The sequence below is a fragment of the Callospermophilus lateralis genome, chromosome 15, assembly GCF_048772815.1.
Source record: "Callospermophilus lateralis isolate mCalLat2 chromosome 15, mCalLat2.hap1, whole genome shotgun sequence".
NCBI classification, from domain to species: domain Eukaryota; kingdom Metazoa; phylum Chordata; class Mammalia; order Rodentia; family Sciuridae; genus Callospermophilus; species Callospermophilus lateralis.
This window is the reverse complement of record NC_135319.1, coordinates 60,618,984-60,635,032: the sequence shown is the minus strand read 5'-3', so window position 1 is coordinate 60,635,032 and position 16,049 is coordinate 60,618,984. Positions and strand designations below refer to the sequence as shown.

The 16,049-nt window shown below is 32.6% G+C and overlaps 1 protein-coding gene across 8 annotated transcripts in view; it reads right to left on the bottom strand.

Moving 5' to 3' along the window:
- The window catches only part of Exoc6 (exocyst complex component 6), a 212,909-nt gene that overhangs the window by 102,661 nt on the left and 94,199 nt on the right, over positions 1-16,049 (bottom strand). For all 8 annotated transcript variants that reach the window (XM_076835327.2, XM_076835331.1, XM_076835332.1 and 5 more), the window contains 6 exons: positions 14,635-14,681; positions 14,385-14,505; positions 12,807-12,878; positions 9,510-9,607; positions 3,545-3,650; positions 507-616 (listed from right to left, as the gene is read on the bottom strand). In XM_076835327.2, the coding sequence (XP_076691442.1) occupies positions 507-616; positions 3,545-3,650; positions 9,510-9,607; positions 12,807-12,878; positions 14,385-14,505; positions 14,635-14,681 (554 nt within the window). The remainder of the gene's footprint in view (positions 1-506; positions 617-3,544; positions 3,651-9,509; positions 9,608-12,806; positions 12,879-14,384; positions 14,506-14,634; positions 14,682-16,049) is intronic.

The window sequence follows — 16,049 nt, the reverse complement described above, 5'->3', positions numbered from 1 at the left end:
TAATGAAATGTCCTCATTGTTTATAGAAACACATATTGAAGTATTCAGGGATAAAAGATCATTATATTAGGAATTTGCTTGCAAATATATCAGCAAAAAAACAAAAAAAAGAAGAAGAAGAAGATATGGCAAAGGCTGGGGATATTGCTCAGGGGCAGAGTATTGATCCAGCATGAGCAAGGCCCTAGGTTCAATCCCCATCACTAAAAAAAAAAATATATATATATATATGACAAAATTTTTATTACTGTTAAATTTAGATGCTGAGAACATAGAAGTTTCCTATAAATTATTTTTACTTTTATGTACTTTGAAGATTTACATAATTAAAAGTTAAAAATACAATATTAGATTTATAGCAACTAAACCCTAAATGTAACTAAATAAAATATGTAAACTTTTTTGATGAGAGTATAATTCATTAAAGAGTCATGGTATGAAAACTAAATGTTAATGATTCATAAAAAACAGTATGATAAAGACACATTTCTTATTAGTAAGCTTACCTCCGGTGCAGCGACTCTGAAAATTTAAGGCTGGCATAAATAAATTCTTTAACTTGAATGTATATATGAGGCACTGACTGAGACATAGGGAATTTTTTGGGGAAAGATTGCTGTAGAAAGAGAAAGTAAATATTGTTTTTGAAAATTTTGAAAAAGTCATTCTAATCATTACAAAATATAAAAATTAAATTGACCTCATATTTGAATTAATAGTAAATAATTACATAAATTCTATTGCTGCTTTTCTATTTTATTTTTTATATTTTAAAGAAATCCAAAATAATTCTGAAAAAACTGCAGCAATTTAATCTTATACTTAAAATCATTTTAGTATACTTCCAACAAGCAGAGACAGCACATATCAATACCTCTTTGTGTTCTGATGATGAGCATTGTACAGAAAAAATCTAATAGCTTACTACTTTGTATCCATAATAATTGTATACCTTCCATGATCTCATACTCCCCTGATTTCAATGACCATGCAAATGTCAGTATTTCCCAAATCTACAATTCCAGATTGAATCTTTCTCTTAATGTCCAAATCCGTATATCTAACTACCTACTGGACACTCCCATTTGGCTGTACTATTTCAGACACAATAGATCCAAAAGTGAAATGATCATCTCTTTTTTTTTTCAAAACCTGCTCCTTTTGTGTTTCCCATCATAGTGAATGCCACCACTATTCAAGATAGAAATTTAGTTATTATACTTGACTTCTTTTATTTTCCTTATCCCTCATAAGCAAATAACTATCAGCTTCTGTTGTTCAACTTCCTAATTATCTCCTAAGTCAGGTTCCACAACCATAGCCCCTATTCAGGTCACCAACCCCTCTCATTTGGATAACTGTAAAAATGTCTTAGCTAGACTCCCTGCTACCAGTCTTACTCTTTCCAATCATCACAGGTTAGCCAGAATGATATTCCTAAAGAACAAATCTAATTATGTTGTTACTGCTTAAAACTTTTCAGTGACTTGACTCTGAGGCTAAACTCTCCAACATTATTGACAAGGGCTATTATGGTCTGACCCTTTCTATTTCTCCAATTACATTTCTTTCTTTCTTTTTTGGGGGGCTACAGAGGATCTAACCCAGGACCACTTTACCACTGAGCTACATTCCCAGCCATTTTTTATGTTTTATTTTGAGACAGGGTCTCACTAAGTAGTTGAGGCTAGCCTCGAACTTGCAATCTTCCTGAGTCACGAGGATTACAGGCATCTTCCAATTACATTTCTGGATCTTCATCTACTAAACTTCATCAACTGTACTTTACAGAATTACAGCCTTTCTACATGCAGAAATGATTTTTCTAAATTAGGAGCTTAATCTAAAGAATAAATGAATATATTGGAAGCTCCTCACAAGAAAATTTTATTTTAAACTATAAATCTACTTAGAATTATTTAGCATAACTGGAAAGGACAGTAAACATCACTCAGTTCTACCTCATTTGACAGATTAGATTAGGCCCTAATACCCAAATAAGGTAAATCACTTGGCCATAGTAAGCTACAAGCAGAGCTAATGTGCGAATCCAGCCTGGGTCCGTGCTTTATTTCAGTAGCAGGTGAGGGTGGGTACTGAGGATTGAACCCAGGGGTACTTTACGACTAAGTTATATCCCTTGTGCTTATTTTTTATTTTGAGACAGGGCGTCACTAAGTTGCTAAGACTGGCCTCAAACTTGTTATCCTCCTGTCTCAGCCTCTCAAGTCACTGGATTATAGGTGTGCACCACCACACCTGGCTGGTTCAGTGCTCTTGACACAGATGCTATAGTCTGAATAAACTCCTTACCAGTAACTACAAACAAAAGAAAACAAAACCAAGCCATGAGAGGGAGAATATTCTAGTAATGTTTCTTGACACAGGGACAACTCTGGGACTTTAAAAAATATAGAATTAGAAGAATTATTCTGATCTTTTAGTGATGTTAGCTATAATCTAAAAGCTATGCATTTGTTTTTTTCTATATTTAGTGATTATTACACATTTATGACTAAGTTGTACATAAAAATATGACAAAAATTTACAGTCACAATTCACTCTGAATTCAGTCTTGCTTATTCTGACAATAAAGATATAGAAAATAAGCAGGTGCATGCCTGTAATCCCAGCAGATAAGGAGGCTGAAGGAGACAAGAAGATCACAAGCTCAAAGCCATTATCAGCAACTTAGCAAGGCCCTGTCTCAAAATAAAAAAGGGCTGGGGATATGGCTCAGTGGTTAAGTACACCTGGGTTCAAACCCTGATACCATACACAAAAAAAGTAGGAAAGCACTGAATTTATAAAGAACTGAAAAAAATAAGAAGCAAAAACAAAAATAAAGAAAATAAAAGAGGTGACAGCTGCAGGAAATATGCTATTTATTTCTCATAAGATTTGAGTCTCTCCAGCAACACTGGATAAGTGTAAGTGTGTGTGTGTGTGTGTGTGTGTGTGTATGCACTCATGTGTATCCCAGAATATCCCTCATATTGATCTACTTCCTTTCTCTACCTTCTCTTTTATTTAGGTATCTTGACTCTAAAAATATATCCCTTCTTCCAGAGGAAATATGCAAGGAGCTACTGCCTTCATGTACCTTTTACTTAACCAAAATAAAATTTTTATAGCACTATACTTCCTTTAAAAAGCCACAATAAGATCTTCCACAGTGCTGAATATTTCAAAGAAATTCTCTTCTCTTTCCCTCGATATAGTCTTATTAAAATAATTCATTCAACATTTAGTACATATAACTTGGAATTCACTCATCGTAAGTACTTGCCATAAGAATTCACTTAACATTTGGGATAACATTTCCTTCTAGCATCCCCAGGAAAGCCCTTCTTCTTTTCATCAAAATAGTAGAATAATAGCATAATCTTTAAAAGTTAACAAAATATAAATAATTTTCTCAAATAACACAACCAAAAAATTGTTCCAAAAAGCCATTCTTACTTACAATATCAGGTTAATTTTATGTCATAATACAGATCATGAATTTATTTTTTTAATTCTTAAATTAAAAACTAATTCATACCTTCTCAAGGTCTGGATCTTGAAAGGGAAACTTGCTGGTGACTATTTTATATTCTTCTTCACTGACAATAGGGATGGGGCTATAATTATCTTCTTCAAAAATATCCCTGTTAAGAAAGGAGAATTAAAAAATTATTAGAAAATATATCATTAAAGCATTATAAGACAGTATCTTAAGAGCCCAACTACAACAAAAGCATTTTTATTTGTCAGTTATAAGTCCAAATAGGAAAATACTGTCTAATCATCTACAATTCTAAAATCCAGTATAAGTCTTGTCTCTCAAAATTCATGTGTTATATCCTGTCAGTACTTTTAGTTTTCTAGTCTAGAACAATTCTTAAGATATAGTCTGAACAAGAAGTTCATCATTGGCATTAAAAACATATCCACGAGATGAAGCATATTCAAATCAGATTTTTAAAAATATTTTCAGTTGTAGATGAACATAATACCTTTAATTAATTAATTAATTTTTATGTGGTGGTGAGAATTGAAACCAGTGCCTCATATGTGTGAGACAAGCGCTCTACCACTAGCCAGAACCCCAAGACCAATCAGATTTTTTGATACAGACAGTTTTCAAATTGTCTTGTGCCTTCTCTCTTCCCAACTAGACCACAAGCACTTGATGAACTAAATACTATATTTATTTAGTCTCTCATAATGTTGTGATTATAAAGGACCTTTTATAGTTAGTGAGACAGAGACATGTACTACTGATCACCTATTCATGTGCTCCCCTACACAGCCCCCCTACAGTTAGGAAGGACCACATAACTAATTGTTGTCACTGGCTATGAACGGAAGGGATACTTTTAGTCTAAAGTATTTATGAGCCAACTGTGTAACCCTCCTCCCCATAATGACAAGGGAAGCAATATGTTGAGGAGACATAATCACAAATATAAATAGCTAAACTCACTGTAGACTTCAGTATAAATAAGAAATTGTCTGTGTAGAGATTTGGGGGGTTTTGTTGTTTTTCTGTAGCTGCAGCATAATACAGCCTATCCTAAGGTAGCTGCTGCTGTTCAATTAGTTATATATATATTTATTTGTAGATGGACACAATATCCTTATTTATTTATTTTTATGTGGTGCTGAAGACTGAACCCAGTGCCTCACATGTGCGAGGCAGGCGCTCTACTACTGAACTACATCCCATCCCCAGTAACTTATTTTTATTCAACAATTTGGTTAAATATTTACTATACCTAGTATATTCTAGGCTTTGAACTGTGATGAAAATTCCTTACTTCATAAAGATAAAAGCAAGATCCTGGCCAGGCATGGTGGTGCACACCTATAATCCCCATGGCTCGGGAAGCTGAGGCAGGAGGATAGCAAGTTCAAAGCCAGCCTTGGCAAGAGCGAGGCATTAAGCAACTCAGTGAGACTCTGTCTCTAAATAAAATACAAAATACAACTGAGGATGTGGCTCAGTGGTTGAGTGCCCCTGAGTTCAATCCCTAGCACCGCTCCCCCACAAAAAGCCAGATCCCTGTCCTTGAACCAAATACAAGAGACAGATATACAAATTATGTTTAAAATGAGATGTGTACATATAATAGAGAGTTACAAGAATCAAAAACAGGACAAGGGAAGAAGTAACTATGAGAGCAGGTGGAGGAATATCTCATGGAAAATTCTACAGAAGAGCTATGGGCTCTGTAGATGAAAGATGAAAAGAAACACTACTGATGAGATTATGGGAGAAAAGCATTTGGGACAGAAGAAACATACGTTCAAAGGCATAAAGAGTGAAAAAGTATAAATATCAGGTGGTGTCAAACAATAGGTATTGAGATATTGCCGGAGTCTAAAGTTTATTAGGCATATGTTGAAAGACGAGGTTGAGCAGCTTGACAAACTCAGGCACATTGACTTTATCCTTGAGGTAATAAAGGTTTTAAGAAGGAGAATCTCATAGGAAGATTGCTACTATATGGGAGAACAAATTGGAAAAAGGGCAATAATGAGTACAAAAAGACCAGTTAGAAAGACTGAGGAATAACCTAAATAAAAGGTGAGGAGGGTTTGACTTAAAACTATAGTAGAGAAAGCAGAAAAAAGGTAGCATAAACAGTGTTTTTTTAAAAGTAGAATATACAGGACCTAAAATTAAATAGGATTGTGGAAGAGAATATATTTATGACAAATCTGGTTTCTAGAGAGGGTAAATGAATAAATGAGACATTTTGTTGAGGTAAGGCACATAGAGAAATGTGTGGTTTGGGTAGTGGATGATGTCCAGTTGATAAAAATTTATTCTTAGGTCTTAATAACAGGATAGAAATATAGACATGGGTTTGTAAATCATGATGGCACACAAAGTAAGGCATAGCTCACTTAAAACATAGTGAGAAGCTTCCATTTATTCTGCTACATTCTAAATATTGTTTAAAAATAAAGTCAAAAGATTAAAAAGCAAGTTATAGGACTGAAGTTATAGCACCAAATTCTACAAACATACAATGAGGGCCTATTCTGTGCAAAACAGTGCATTAGGGCTAAGTAATCAAGAATATATAAATAGCTCTACAACATTTGTCTGGGCAATGATATTTTGGATATAATCTTAAAAGCACAAATAACAAAAGCATAAGTAGACAAATGGGACTACATCAAACTAAAAAGCTTCTGCACAGCACAGGAAACAAGAGTGAAGAAACAACTTAGGAGAAAATAGTTGCTAATATACATCTGATAAATCTGCTAAGAGATTAATATAAAAAAATAAAAGGAACTCAACAGCAAGAAAGAAAATGTGATACATATATACAATGGAACCATTTGACCTTAAAAATAAAGGAAATTCTGTCACTTGCAATAAAAATGAATAAACTTTTAGGATATAAGTGAGATAAACCAGGCAAAGAAAGACAAGTACTAAGGATCTCACTTGCTTATAGAATCTTAAAAAAACCAAACTCATAAAAAGTAGAGAGTAGAATAGTGGTTACTGGAGGGTGGTTACCCCTTACTAGAGACAGGGGTGAGATGAAATGTTGGTCAAAGGGTATGAAGTTGCAGTTAGAGAGGAAGAATAAGTTTTTGAGATCTGTTGCACAGCAAGGTGACTATAATTAATTATGTGGCGTGTATTTCCAAACAGCTAAGAGAGTAGATTTTAAATACTTGCACTACAAAAAAGTATGTATATAAGATGATGAGTATAACTGGGCATGGTGGCTTAGGAGGCTGAGGCAGGAGGAGCAAAGTCAGCCTCAGCAACATATCAAGGCCCTAAGCAACTTAGCAAGCAAGACCCTATCTCAAAAGAAAAAATAAAACAAGGGGCTGGGTATGTGCTCAGTGATTAAGCACCCCTGGATCCAATTCCTGGTACCAAAAATACACACACACACACACACACACACACACACACAATGGGTATGTTAGTTTGATTTAATCATCAATAATATATTATTAAAACATCACATTATGTTCCATAAATATAAACAATTATTATTTGTCAACTAAGAATGATAAATAAATAGCCAGGTGTGGTGGAACACACCTGCAATTCCAGCAGCTTCAGGGGCTAAGGCAGGAAGATTGCAAGTTCAAGGTCAGCCTCAGCAACTTAGTAAGACCCTGTTCCAAAATAAAAAAATTAAAATGGGCTGGGGAAGGGGCTCAATGTTTAAGCGCCCCTCGATACAATCACTGGTGGTAATTAATAATAATAATAATAATAAATAAAAAGCATGGGTATATAAAATGTATAAAAATTAATAAAACATTGGTACTCACAATGTAGTCAGAGAGAACTACATATAGATAAAGTATACTAGTAGTGAAATTATAAATTCTGCCATGGATACGGTTGAGTTTTAATTATTCAGTACTGATGAAAATTTTTACTTTTCCCCCCATTTTACTGTTAGATTGTTAATTCACTACTTGTAAAATATTTGAAGATATAAATCAGGGTAAGTCAAGCCAAGCTAAAACTTTACTATTTCCAAAAAATTTAGGCAAAAAATGTGACCTACGATGATGTTGAGAATTATGTATTACAATCTGTAAACTATCATTTGTTCTCCTCCACTATTACTTTGAAGAATAAAGTTCATCTTAACTCTATTTGAATGAACTCCTTAGCTTTCCAAAGAAAAGGTACTTCCTAATTTCCTTAATTTGGGGGAGTAATGTCACTGCTAGAAGTCTTTAGATAAAAGAGAATGGCTGGCTCAATATAATCCAGCAACAATTATAAAATCTCAAACTTTCTTCTGAAGAGGCCAAATAAATAACAACTCTAAGATTTTACAAGTATAAAGGTATTATATAATGGGGCTAGAGTTGTGGCTCAGTGGTAGAGCACTTGCCTAGCACTTGCAGGGCCCTGGGTTCGATCCTTAGCACCAAAAAAAAAATAAATAAATGAAATAAAGGTATTAAAAAAGATATTATATCACATCATATCATAGTATATGTTATAGATAACTGCCTCTATTAATGAGCACTATTGTTATCTCTTAAATAATATAAAAAATTGATGATAATAATATGGACTTATCAGTATTGTCAATTATTTCTACCAAGACATCATCTTGACAGTATTACTCCTAAAATGTTAACACAATAAGCTCAAATAAGAATCTATTTAGTTTATTTTAATATAAATGTATCATCTTATAAATATGATACAATGTAAATATAATTTTAATATGTGTATCACCAATTAATAAGATTTCTATTATAGAATTCGGAAGGTTAATTTCCCTACAAACTGTTGGGGTAAGTGTTAAGCTGGTATTTTTAATTTAAAATCATCAGACATTATCGACATATTACTTTTATCATATTTTGGACAACCTAGAAGATCTCAAGATTGATTTTTTTTTCTGAAAGAGAAAGAGAGGGAGGGAAAGAATGAGAAAAGGAGGAACAAAGTAAAAAGGAAGAGAGAAGACAGGAAGGTAGGAAGAGGGAGGGAGGAAAGCTTTCAGTAAGTAAAAGCAAGGCAGATTTCTCTTTTCATGGCAATGCAAAGTCTCACAGATATTAAAATACTTTAATCCATGTCTTCAGGTAAGTGGTTATATAGTAAAGGCAATTTTCCTATTTAGAGTCTACACAATTCTTAATCTCCTTAGGTTATTTGTTAAAAAAAAATTTTCCCCAAACCAAATTTAATGGCTATAAATTTCAGTTTCGTATATGAAATTCCTTTGAATATTCATAGACTTTTAGGTATCTAATTATTTGCTGAAAATCACAGATATTAGAACTAAAAGTAAGTATAATTAAAAATTGATTCTAAATGGTATAGTCACTATAGAAGACAGTATGGCAGTTTCTCAAAAAATGAAAGCTATATTTACTGTATCCTGGGTATAAACTCAAAAAGATTAAAAGTAGGAACTCAAACAGATATATGTATAGCATTACTCACAATAGCTAAAAAATAGAAATAACATAAATGTCCATCAACAAGTGAATGGAAAAACAACATGTGGTAAAAAGAAACAATGGAACATTATTCAGCCTTAAAAAGGAATGAAATTCTAATTAATATATTCACTGTGAATGAACCTTCATGATATTATGCTAAGTAAAATGATCCAGACACAAAAGGACAAATATTATATGGTTCCACTTACATGAGTTACCTAAAACAGTTAAATTTTAGAGATAAATGAAATTTTAGAGGACGGTGGTACTGCCAGGTGCTGAGAAAAGATGAAATGGGAGTTATTGTCTAGTGGGTACAGAATTACTGTTTGAGAAAATAAAAAGTTTCTAGAGATAGATGGTGGCAATGGTTGCAACAAGGTAAATGTACTTAACAACACTGACCTGTACATTTTAAAATGATTAAAATGGTCAATTTTATGTGTACTTTACCATATTAGAAATTGATTATAAGCATTTTGGGGGGCTATATGCAAAATAAATTGATTGAGCATTTGACAAACTTATTCATTACATTAAGGCACATGGCTTAGACTAACCTGAAAACTCCAGCCCATTTCTTAAGCAGTGTTTCATTGTATTGATCTCTTATTTCAAATAAAAGGTCAAAAAGTCGGTTCACTGGAAAACCATAACCCTAAAATACCAAAAAAGAAACAAAAAAGCAGATAAACAAATGTATAAAAATATTTATAAAAAATGGTGGGAACACTAAAGAATCATTTGGAAGATTCACTAAAGCATATTGTACGTCACTCTGAAAGCATACAATGATTTTTAAACTTTCTACCGAATTGCATTAAGATAGAGGTCCAGAAAGAGTTTTAAAGGACTGGAAAATTTTTTCTACTTCTCTCTTTTCAGTCAGGACTTCAGCGTTAGCCTCAAAATGTATTAAAGAGTCAAGATGGGAAAGAGTTCAAGATTAATGTTCTACATAGCTGTGTACCTAAAGAGTAAACAAGAGGAAAAAGAACAAAGTTGTCTGGAAAATGGTGACTTCCTTTTGTACCTTCAATTTCAGATTTACTTTTTTGCTTATAAGGCAAATTTGTATCTTTCCATTAATTACATATGTACTCCCTAAACTTTAGTCCTTTATACTCCAAGCTCACTGAAATCCTACCCATTCTGGGGCCAGACATCTTTTCTTACATCTTTTCTTACTTTGCAGAGTTGTCCCTTTTCCTCCCCAAGGTTTTTCCTTCATCTCTGTTCTTGATTTTATCTCTTTCTGTAAGAACTATTCCATGGATTATCTACTTATTCTATTATGTCTTCAGTTTTCCCTAGCTCCTTTCCCTTAGCTAAATAAACATGCTAAATTGTCTCCCATCTTTAAACTAAGAACAACAAAGAGACCAAAAAAGTCCTCTCTGAAATTTCTGTGGTTCCTAGGTGTTTCCCTTTCGCTTCTTTTATGGCCACCCCTAATGCATAATTCCCATTCCTACTCCTTTATTTAAACTGCTCAACAATGTGAAAGATTATCTCCTAAATATAAAATTCCATGATCTCAAGGGAGACCTCTTCCTTGAAACTCCTCTGCTTTGAATTCTGTAACACCACCTTACTCTCTTTGTTCTTTCCATCTATAAACAATCCTTCCAGTTCCTTGTTTAATTTCTATCACTGTCTTTCTACCTTTTCTTTTAATTCTCTAGAGCAATATTAACTCTAATGACTTTAATCACTATTTTTCTGATTATTCTGAGTCCATATGTCTAGCTAGACCTCTCTAAATTCCAGACAATTAATTCCAATAAATTACAACATCTTGTTAGAAAATCCACTCAGTTAGCCAACAATCACATTAAAAATAACTTATTTTCTCCCTTTCTAACTAAACCATGTGCCTTCTTACTTTCTATCTATGGTAATAATTCTATCATCAATACAGTTTTTCAAGAGAAAAACTTTAAAATCACCTAAACTCCCTTATATATATTTAATCAGTCACCAAAAACTTTTCATTTTCCCTCCTTCACAAATCTCCTTCAAATCTTTCGTTCTTCTAGAAATATTCCCAGCATAACTGAATTATTTCAGGTCCTTCACATCTCCTGCATAGGCCATTGTAAGGGTTTCCTAAACTAAAATCACACCCACCTATTTCAACTGAATAGATTCTCAACCCTCAAAATTACCAACCATTCAAAAGTGCAAACCCAATCATACCATTCCCCCTAAAATGTAAAAAAGATTTACTAAACTCCCTCCCACAAGACCTGCCACAATCTAATTTAAACTACTTCATCAATTTCATCACCACTATTTGTATTTCCTTGCTCATACCCACATACTAGTTTCTAACATAATCAAGCTGCTAAATCAGTCTCTAATTCACCATCCCAAACTAGATCTATAGTTTGCACATGCTTTTCTCTTAATGTCCTTTCCTTCCTATCAGCTTGCTGAACTCATCCTTTAAAATCTAGCTCAAATTTCAACTCTCTGTATATAGCTTTCCCCAACTCCTGGAATCAAAATTAGTCATTCTATCTTCTATGAGCCTAGTGCTCTTTAACATATTGTTTTATTATATTGCTTATTAAATTCATTATTTGTTTACAAGTAAATTGAATTTATTAAAACCAAGGATTTTTTATGTCCATACTTTCTTACTAATTTCTATGGCTCCACCATTTTATATATCAAATAACTGCTAAAAGGATGCTTAAGAAGTGTTAATGAATAAATCAATCTATGTTTACTTTCAATTTGCCTAACAGTTAGTAAGCAGAACTAGAAATGTGCTGGTGTTACTTTTTACTTTATTGTTTAGTCACCTTGTTTTAAATGATAAAACACTGGTACTTTAAAAAGCAAAATTTCCTTAAGATGGCCAATTTAAAAAACTAAAAATTAGTTGGGTGCAGTGGTACATGCTTGTAATCCCTGCTACCTGGGCAGCTGAGACAGAAGGATTACAAGTTCCAGATAAGCTTCAACAATTTTATGAGACTTTGTCTCAAGATAAAAAACATTAGAAGGAGTGGGGATGCAGCTCATGATAAAGCACCCCTAGATTGAATCCCTAGTATCAGAAAAAAATTATGACATTCCTTAACTGGTTTTAATGAAAAAGACAGGTCCATTCTTCAATAGGTTTAAATTTAAAAGCCAAATAAAAATCCTCCAAATAATAAGTCTGTCAATTTTCAGCAAAATGAAAACTGCAGCATTTCTGAATAAGTGAAAAGGACTGGTGTCCTCCTTAATCTTATTTTAAAGTAGTAAGATTAGAAAGGTATCCTTGGCAAGGGTTTACATAACCATCACTGCTGCTTTTCCAATGCAACAATTTTCCAATTTTCTTTGATTTCCTGCAAAGGTCCTTAGAACCATGTCAAATACTCTAGATTTAGTTGTTCTCAAAGTGCCAATCCAAAAACTGTTTGTAATGATCTACAAAGAGATAAGGAGCTTGTACCAGAAGATAAATCAATGTTGTTAAACTACACTGACAAATTATCACCCATAGCAAGATGCCAATTGACCTAAACACTGTACTTAATAATATAGTTAATGCACATTAAATATAGCTGTTTCATACTTACAAAAATGCTAGCCTGTGTTTAATAAAAAAAGTTAATTCTAACCATAAAATCCCATAAGTTTAAGCATAAAACAAAATGCAATCAATTCTCTGTTATTTTAGAAGGAAGTGGTATGAATAGTTTGAGGTAATAGGAGAATGCTAATACATAAGTAAACATTTATTACTACCTATTTACTACCATTAATCCACAATAAAATAAATGAGCATGCTCTGTATTTTGTATGTCTTTAAGTGCTCAAAACAGCCATTAATTGAACGTTAGGTTATTACTCACCTGCAAAGTATCTGCAAAAATTACAATAAGATTCTTCAGCTCCAGAACAAGATCAGGATCAGTGCAATAAGACTGAGGGAACAAGGATGGGTTAGTGTGGAGATGGAAACACAACACAGGGTGGGAAGGTGGGGGGAAGACAGAGACATTTAATTAAAAATTAAGAAATAAGAACCCCAAAAAAGTTTCTTTTAATTTAACAGACTTCACAATAAAATTAAAATCTTTATTAGTCAGATCCACAGCTGGCTTCTTCTACTTGGTATAAATTTTTAGGGAGATATTTAAAGTAACTGTATTTTTTTCTGAAATTTGCACATGATAAACCTTGGACAAAACAATAATACTTATATTTCTAAAACTTTTTAAGATTTTAAGAAACTAGTTATTTTAAACTGACACAATGGATTTAATATAGACCATGCATTTTTAGTTTTCATTCATTTATTCCCCCTCTTATAAAAAGATATAATGTATTATTTTTTTCTAACATAAGAATAACAATTAAAATATCTGGGATTATTTTTTAACAGCATTTAATGAGATTCTGAACGTGATATATTGCATTTAATAATATAATTTAACATTTAATGTCATGGGATTAATAGGAAACATACCATAATTTTATATACTTAGAGCTGATCTGATAAAATGTATTATTCAGTGGTAGAGCACTTCCCTATTACGTGTGAGGTCCTGGGTTTGATCCCCAGCACCCACCCCCACCCCCCCAAAAAAAGTATTACTCTTTATTAATATGTCAGAAAAAGTTCCAGTTCATAGGATAGTGCATCTAGATTCCTGATAAATAAAAATGTAGTGTGTTTACAATCTAAATATTATATATGATAATTAATCCTCCCTCAAGATATTTTAAATCTCTATTTAATCAATAATAAAATTATTATAAATATCAGATTATAAAATTTGAATACGGTGATATTTTACTGAGGGTTAGTAAACTAAGACAGTTTAGACTATCTTATTAAAGTCTACAGTGACCAATTTTTAATTTCAATCTTGCTTATGACACTAACATATTTATGATTTCCACAAAAAGCCTTAGGAAAATATTTTCTCAATTTTAGTCCATAAAAACTTCTCATTACACAAAGGTTCATTATTTCAAATGAGTTTAACTTTTTAAAACTGAAAATTTTTCATAAATTCATAATTGTAGTGTACTACTGCAAATTATAAACATTGAAAAACAAGTTCTATTGAGTTTTAATGGTGGAGCTTATTTTGGAAACAAAGAATTTGGAATGATAATTAAAAATCCTTTCTTCATGGTGCTTTTCAGTGATCCAATAAAGAGGTCAGTTGAGACTAATGAGACCCAGCTTAATTCTTCATTTTCTATAATGCTAGAATAAAAATGTCTTGGGAAGCCGCCGTCAGTTGCAAAATCCAGAGTGATATTACCAGAAACATAAAGGCCTAACATTACTGCTTTCAAACTGAAGAAATTACCAAAATGCAGAAAGATGGAAGTACAGTCTTCCTCTGAATTGTGTAACTCCAAAGTTCTTGAAGTAACTGAATTAAAATTTTAGTAACAAAAATTGTCTGACTTACTGAATGAGCTCTAAGGACAGCAATTATCTTTGAGAGGGCCATGTTCCAAAGTTCATCAGTGTATGCCCTGGTTACTAATCCTTGAGTCACATGTAAAATGTGATCTTCCACAACAAAGAACCTAGAATAGTAATTATCAACACAGCATGTGTTAAAAAAAAATTTTTTTAAAGCCCAAATAGAAAATGTTTATTTCTTATGTTTAACATAATTAAAATTAATAATAGTTACTTTCATATTAGATACATACCCTACAATTTGAGTGAAATATCTTCTATAGCCATCAACTGTTTCATGCTTTAAATGAAAAACAAAAATCAATTTAAACCAATAAATACCAGTGATATAAAAGTTCCAAGTCACTACAACTTCACTAACAAATATTTATTGACAGCCTACTGTATGCTACATATATTTTTAGGTATCAGAAATACACATGTAAATAACAAAAAATGCTTACATATGAAAGAAGGTAAGACATTAAATAAGTTAAAAGTAAATAGGATTTCAGAACCCCCCTCTCAGCACCCAAGTTGAAGCTACCATCATCTCTTACTTGGTTAACACATCATTTTCCTACCTAGTCTCCCTAGCTTCCACCCTTGTCCCCCCATCATGTAGCTGCAGGATAATGCTTTTCAAACAATAATCAGAACATTACATCTTCTGCCAAAAAGAACTTTTAGTGCCTGATGCAGTGGCATACACCTGTAATCCCAGTACTCAGGAGGTTGAGGCAGGAGGATTTTGAGTTCAAAGCTAGCCTCAGCAAAAGTGAGATGCTAAGCAACTCAGTGAGACCCTGTCTCTAAACAAAAATACAAAATATGGCTGGGGATGTGGCTCAGAGGTCACGTGCCCCTGAGTTCAACCCCCAGTAACTTCCCCGGCCAATAAAAACCTTTTAGTGCCTTTTCATATAACAAGTTTAACTTCTTAAAAATAGTCTACATTTACCCATTGTTTAACATTTTTAACAAAAGGCATAAAAGAAAACATTTGATCACCTGACTTGTCATTGATAAAAACTTGCTGGTAGAAATATTTCATATTTCTATTGGTCAAATTATATATCTGCATATTTCATAAATGTGATCAAATTTTCAAACTTCTGGGTCTTTTTTTTTCAATTTTTGCAGGGAGAAGGCTGTTAATACCTTCTAACTTAAAAAAATACTATGCTCAGAAACTATAGTTTACAATGACACCAAATGTTTGATATTCCTTGATACTTGCTTTATTCTATACAGAATGTAATTAAAATTTTTTTTATTATCCCATGTGTACTCTAAAAGAGTATATATACGTTTGTGCAACTGTTGAAATAGGGTTCTCTATGTTCCATTAGATCAAACCTCTTAAGCATACTGTATATTCTTACTGGCACTCTGTCCACTTGGCTTTCAAGATACTGAGACAACTGAAAATCTACTATGCTTGTGGATTTTTCCACTTCTCCTTGTAATTATGGCAAATTTGCTTTAAATATTTCCAATCAATGTTATTAAGTGCACACAGGTTTATAATTATAATTTTTAACAACTCTAAGACACATATATATTTTATTTTTTTATCATTATAGGCTTTATCTTGTATTATATGAAAGTATATACTTGGTTTTTATTCCTTTAGAAATTACCCTAAACACCACATTATATATCTGTA